This window comes from Sinocyclocheilus rhinocerous, unplaced genomic scaffold, assembly GCF_001515625.1.
Source record: "Sinocyclocheilus rhinocerous isolate Xijiao unplaced genomic scaffold, SAMN03320098_v1.1 scaffold433, whole genome shotgun sequence".
Classification (NCBI taxonomy): Eukaryota; Metazoa; Chordata; class Actinopteri; order Cypriniformes; family Cyprinidae; genus Sinocyclocheilus; species Sinocyclocheilus rhinocerous.
In genome coordinates, this window is record NW_015627897.1 from 76,612 (window position 1) to 84,023 (window position 7,412).

The 7,412-nt window shown below is 37.1% G+C and overlaps 1 protein-coding gene across 1 annotated transcript in view; it reads left to right on the plus strand.

Moving 5' to 3' along the window:
• Nucleotides 1-2,241: 2,241 nt before the first annotated feature.
• Nucleotides 2,242-7,412, plus strand: part of LOC107737007 (pro-interleukin-16-like) — a 61,243-nt gene continuing 56,072 nt past the window's right edge. Inside the window, exon 1 of the mRNA XM_016548404.1 lies at nt 2,242-2,477. Within this exon, the coding sequence (XP_016403890.1) occupies nt 2,465-2,477 (13 nt within the window). The 5' untranslated portion in view covers nt 2,242-2,464. The remainder of the gene's footprint in view (nt 2,478-7,412) is intronic.

Sequence of the window (7,412 nt, forward strand, 5' to 3'; positions counted from 1 at the left end):
CATCTACTAACTTAAACACACACTCAGACAGAGAACTCCTTCATATCTACAAACTCTCCTGATCTGGACACTGAAAGACTAAAGTGAAACCAATGCTGGATACAAACTCATACTGTTCCTTAAAAAGACTACTAACTAAAATGATAAGATTTGACTGCTAACTAGATTTGCAATTCCTGAAGGACACTGCTTGCAAGGCAGCAAAAGGATCATGTTGAAGTATCAAGTACATTTAGGTTGTAGTCTTTGGTTTTTGGCTTTTGGCATTATGCATTTTGTTTTCTGTCAGCTGCACACAAGAAGTAAAACAGTTGTGAGGTGAAAAGGTGCATGTAAATAGTTAAAATATGCAAAGAGACTAAACCAATCACAATTCAGTATGCAAATACATGTAAGAAAGAAGACCAATCACAAACATTCATTCAACAATCATATGAGACAAACCTGATACTTAAATGAAACATGACAGAGAACTCCATTAAGGTTCCTGAGCTATTAAAGAGCAACCTCATGGCAATCAGATATTCCTCTGGGTGATGCTATACAGTAACTGCAGCAGTGCTAGTATTTATAGCATTATTGTAAGCTGCCATCGTCGCCCTGCTCTTCTTACAGACGCAGTCGAATCATAAGCAGACTTTTGCATCTTTTAGTCTGTCTTTTAGCTTGATGCTACACTAAAAGTTGGAAAAATATATTCTTTTTAGCACACTGCCATTAAAAAGTTTGGGGTCGGGTTTAAATGATTTTAGTCTCCTATGCTCACCAAGGCTACATTTATTTGATAAAAATTACAGTAAAAACAGAAATATAGTAAAATCTTATTACAATTCAAAATAACTGGTTTCTATTTGAATATATTTTCAAATGTAATTTATTCCTGTGATCAAAACTGAATTTTCAGCGTCATTACTCCAGTTTTCAGTGTCACATGATTCTTCAGAAATCATTCTAATATGCTGACTTGCTTATCAATGTTGCTTTTATTATTATCAGTGTTGCTTACTATTTTTGTAAAAAAAAAAAAAACTATGTATTTTTAGGATGTTTTTATGATTAGAAAATTTATTAAAAATGAATACAAAAATGATTCCTTTAAATATATATATATGTGTGTGTGTGTATGTGTGTAAATAAATGTCACTCTTGATCAATTTAATGCATCCTTGCTGAATATATATTCTATCGCCCTACACCAACCCTACACCAAAACTTACCCCTCACAGGAAACTTTCTGCATTTTTACTTTCTCAAAAACAAAACTTTTTCTGTATGATTTATAAGCTTGTGTACCCATGGGGACCTCAATTTAGGTCCCCACAGTGACACAAGTCCCCATGAGTCTGTGTGTATTCAGGTTTAAGTCCCCACCAGGATATATAAACCTGTACGCACACACGCACACACACACACACACACACACACACACACGTTCTGTGAATTCTGGGGACTTTTTTATACACTTCTATTACTTTTACTGACCAAACGATATTTTCTATCCCCTAACCCTAAACCTACCCCTTACAGTAAACCTGTTTGCATTGTTACACTACCACAGGCCGGTCCCCACAATGTCAACATTTTCAGATTTTACTATATTTGTAGAGACATTTGGTCCCCACAATGTTGCATAAACAAGTACATACACACACACACATATATATATATACAGTATATAAACACAATTAATGGATGATCCATCATTCTTTTTCTAATTTCTGTCACAAAAAATTATCTCTAGAATGACAGTTTCCCCTTCCCCTAATGATACCTACTTTGAGTCACATGGACTACTTCTATGATCCTATTATGGTATTTCTATGGTACATTTTGAGAGCCTAACTCCATCCAATTACACTGTATGGAAGTAAGCATCATAATCATCAAACGTTCTCCTTTTGTGTTCCGAAGGAGAAAGACAGTCATCAACATCAGCAAATATTAACAGAAATGTACTTTATCATCCAATATAAATCCATTTATCACCAAAATGTGACTACAATAATCTATTAGTTAAGAATGCAGTGACTGAGTCAGAGAGAAAATCTTCTCTTCTCAGTCATCTCTGGTGGCCAGCAAAAGAACGCCTTGTGTGTTGACTAGGTGTAAGGTCACTTACAGATGGAGAAAGTCTCTCTCTCTTGAAAATGTCAGACAGGAAGAGGGTTGTGATTTGGTGGCTGACTCTATGAGACGTGCTTGTGTACAGCTGGCCGCTGGAAAGAGAGGGTAGGCGGCAGTTACAAACGCTCCTCTTAACTCACTGACAGCCTCTGGCACTACTCCGAGTGAGAGAGGGCGAGCGAGAGAGAGACATTTCTGAGCATAGAGGGGGAACTTGTTCAGTGGTGGACTTCTATCATGCTGAACTGACCAGCCAGCGTCTTCCCTCTGGAATACTTTACCAAACAGCTGCTAGGACGAGACTCGCAACACAGGGATCATTTCACTGCAAGACGCCAAAATGCTCAGCTTTGGTGAGTCTTTCATTCCTCTTCGGTGGAAACTTACATGCGACATTTAGCCACACCTGATTCAGAGCTCAGAAACAGATGTTAAGACACAAACACACACAGTTCACCATGTCAGGTTAAATGGCATCAACCAAACACATGCAGAGAAAATAGCATTGCATGCAATCACTGCACGCGTATCCCAGAGCTTGTGCATGTTTCCTTTGATACTGTACTGAACTCCAGACGCTAATGTTTGTCATAATTAGATCGGATGGAGACAGATCCATCAACGTGGTCCCAGCTAAACCATGCAATCTGTCCAATGCATCAGTGGAAGCATAACATGCGCTGATTCATACTGCAGTTATGAGAGTAACGTACAATTTATAACCATTATAAAAAAGTTGAATGTGGTGTCTCAGAGTAATTGAATGCAGAGTTTGCTGGGACGGCTTTTAGTCATTGCATAATATGGAAATGGTTTGATTAAAAAAAGCACAGCTTGCTGGGATCTGACAAATGCTTTTGATTAAAGGAGGAATTGTTTATACTTTCATAAACAGTGACAGAGGGGTAATAAACAAGAGAAACGTGAAAACGAAACAATGGAAATCTGCAATCTAGACTACTTGAACTAGCTATTCAGTTAGTTTGCAAATAGCAATAATTACCCTAGCAACCACCTAGTAACATCCCAGCAACCACCATTATGTTTCATGCATTATTCAGTTGTGTTGTTGTTGTGGATAAAAGGCTGTCTGATCATCAGGGGGGACAGGAACAAACAAACAAACACATTTTCTAAAGGTTTTCATTGTCATTGATTTATTAAAATGCTACTTCTGTCAAATCATCATGTCACTTCATAATTTCCATGAACTAGTGTTGCTTTTGGTCTATTTTTCTTTCAAAAGTCTTCAAACTAAACAGTATGACGGCTCTGCGCCATTACATCAATGGGTGAGTCAACACATTTCAAACGGGAAACAATTTCATACTGTGCCACTGAAATGACTGCAAATTATATTCTGCACACAGTTCCTGCAAATAACATAAAAATAGACGGAATGTGCCATTAAAACCTTTCACCTACATCTTACCATCTTAGGTCAGTTTACCTATATTGCAATGTGCCAAACCTTTTTAGCATATTTTTTCACTTTTTAAAAACATGCTCAAGATGCTTGCAATGAAGAAAACATATGTTTTGTTCCAGGATCAGATTAAACAATTTACTCTAGTCTCAAAATGTTTACAAAAGTGATCGTCAAAGTGAAGACGCTTGTTTCCTCATATGTTAGTCGCTTTGGATAAAAGCATCTGCTAAATGAATAGATGTAAATGTAGACTATCAGCCAGAGAGCTGATCTCAGTGATTGCAACACATGTTGGCAGATATATTGCTACTTTTGCTCCGACTTAAAGCAGACAAGCACAAGGCTGATATTTCATCATGAATAACCCAGTACATCTCAGTGATTCATCCAGACATCCATTAAGAAAAAACGACCACACAAACATACAGGCTCTGTTTTAAAACACAGTGAGCTGCCCTGCTGTCTACAGCACATGCATTTGAAACACCATACAAAGGCAGGAGCTCAACTCAAATGGGTTTCAATAGAATTTGGTGTTAGCTAGGGTGACTATATGTTCTCCTTTTCCCGGAAATGTGTTGGTCAGGATTTCTAAATTACCTAAAATATCTGGGTTTTGGCTTTTTTTTTTCCAGAAGGTATTGACTGAAAAGTAGTTTGACCACAGGCTTTGATCGACCAATCATGGGGCGTGAGAAAGTGGGATCTAAAGAGAATGGACTGTAGAGAGCATGTCAATAGGAAAACAAAGCCAAAATCTAGACATTTAGGCATTTCTGGTGTTGAATGCATTCTAAGTATATTTATTATTAAAAGCATTTCTCTCACTCCATTTGCCATCTTGAATGTATTTTGCCACACTGCTGTAGCTATATCACTATTAGTCAAACAAAGTAGTCGCAATAATTTATTCCAAAAATGACAAAAAGCACAATAACAGAATACCAAACAACTTACAGCTTAATGTAAGGAACAAAGTAAAACTCAAGTCTCTGTGAACTGAACAGTCACATTTACATCTCATTCAAAAGATAAATCCAAATGTCTCAATTGGTCACGACACACAAGAGTCAATGGAAATTCACATTAAAGCTACCTTTAACGCATTATCATGTTAACATTTATTTAGGTGGCCATTTTTGAATGTGTGCAGGTCTGTGGGTTTGATTTGAGTGTTTCTATGAATTGGGATGGCGATGACCTTTGAGACTGTTCATTACACAAAGCAATCGCTTGACCTCGCAAGACTTTGATTTTTTGATTTTAAATAAATTGTTTTAAAATTATAATTATACAGTATATTGAGATTTTTTAGATTTAGAATTTGGTTAGGTGCTAAGTAATATCTACATAACAATACAATGTGACTAAAATAATTCAAACTGACAATCATCCTCCAACAAATAATTTCATGATTTAAAAAAATCCCCATGTCTTTGGCACCAGTATATTGACACCAAAGGTTACAGTGTTCAAGTCCTCTTTGCATAATTACGACATCAGATGTGTTTAAGTTGGAGCAAGATGCAAGTTGGCGATGCACGTTTTCAATAATTTAGCAGAATTCTTCAAACCCTATTCTACAAAAAATGATAAAGAATGTGCATCCCAATTCATAGAAAACACTCAAATCAAACCCACAGACCTGCACACATTCAAAAATGGCCACCTAAATAAATGTTAACATGATAATGCGTTAAAGGTAGCTTTAATGTGAATTTCCATTGGCTCTTGTGTGTCGTGACCAATTGAGACATTTGGATTTATCTTTTGAATGAGATGTAAATGTGACTGTTCAGTTCACAGAGCCTTGAGTTTTACTTTGTTCCTTACATTAAGCTGTAAGTTGTTTGGTATTCTGTTATTGTGCTTTTTGGAATAAATTATTGCGACTACTTTGTTTGACTAATAGTGATATAGCTACAGCAGTGTGGCAAAATACATTTAAGATGGCAAATGGAGTGAGAGAAATGCTTTTAATAATAAATATACTTAGAATGCATTCAACACCAGAAATGCCTAAATGTCTAGATTTTGGCTTTGTTTTCCTATTGACATGCTCTCTACAGTCCATTCTCTTTAGATCCCACTTTCTCACGCCCCATGATTGGTCGATCAAAGCCTGTGGTCAAACTACTTTTCAGTCAATACCTTCTGGAAAAAAAAAGCCAAAACCCAGATATTTTAGGTAATTTAGAAATCCTGACCAACACATTTCCGGGAACAGGAGAACATATAGTCACCCTAGCTAACACCAAATTCTATTGAAACCCATTTGAGTTGAGCTCCTGCCTTTGTATGGTGTTTCAAATGCATGTGCTGTAGACAGCAGGGCAGCTCACTGTGTTTTAAAACAGAGCCTGTATGTTTGTGGGGTCGTTTTTTCTTAATGGATGTCTGGATGAATCACTGAGATGTACTGGGTTATTCATGATGAAATATCAGCCTTGTGCTTGTCTGCTTTAAGGTGCTGGAACAGAGCCTCACCGTTCATTGCATCAGGATCCATGCTGCTAACGAGCCTAGACAAAGCTCTCTCGGTAGACTAATTACCCTATCAAACTTCAGCAGCACCAGAACATTAGAACAACTTTGTGGACGCTGGAGTCATTTGTCAGTTTTTGAAGTTGGGACTTTTTGTGGCAATCAGTGCCAGAGAAAACAAAGGAGCTGCTGGGTAATGTAGTGTTTAAAGGCCAAGAGTGGAGATCCCACTTTTTCACGCCCCATGATTGGTCGATCAAAGCCTGTGGTCAAACTACTTTTCAGTCAATACCTTCTGGAAAAAAAAAGCCAAAACCCAGATATTTTAGGTAATTTAGAAATCCTGACCAACACATTTCCGGGAAAAGGAGAACATATAGTCACCCTAGCTAACACCAAATTCTATTGAAACCCATTTGAGTTGAGCTCCTGCCTTTGTATGGTGTTTCAAATGCATGTGCTGTAGACAGCAGGGCAGCTCACTGTGTTTTAAAACAGAGCCTGTATGTTTGTGTGGTCGTTTTTTCTTAATGGATGTCTGGATGAATCACTGAGATGTACTGGGTTATTCATGATGAAATATCAGCCTTGTGCTTGTCTGCTTTAAGGTGCTGGAACAGAGCCTCACCGTTCATTGCATCAGGATCCATGCTGCTAACGAGCCTAGACAAAGCTCTCTCGGTAGACTAATTACCCTATCAAACTTCAGCAGCACCAGAACATTAGAACAACTTTGTGGACGCTGGAGTCATTTGTCAGTTTTTGAAGTTGGGACTTTTTGTGGCAATCAGTGCCAGAGAAAACAAAGGAGCTGCTGGGTAATGTAGTGTTTAAAGGCCAAGAGTGGGAGCTGCAGCTGCTTTCATAAAGTTTCATTTGTGGAGGTTATAATATTTGTAGACTTCAAAGGGGGGAAATATTTTAATTATCATATGAGCAATCTGAATAAGATTGAGGGTAATGTCTTTCCATATAAGTGATTGATGTAAAAGTAATGTGGATTAAATATCTAATAAATGTTTGACAGGTTTCAGAATAAGGGATAGTTCACCCAAAAACTGAAAATGTACTCACCCTCACGTGAGATCCCCATTGGTGGATAAAAAAATGTACTCAATTGATCAATCAATCAATGAAAATATTTGGAGTATACCTTCTGTAAATTCCAATTAGTAAACCTTACTTAAAAAAAGCATGCAAACCGATTGCCTTGAAAAAAACAAGTAAAGTGAAATAAGAATAGTAATTTGTAATAACAAAGGTTTATTTAGTGTTGTAAACTTACACGCAAGTTCTGGTAACTCAGAATCACTATTTTCAACAACTAAATGAATAAGTACAATATACTATGTGCGTATTTCAAACAACTCTTTTA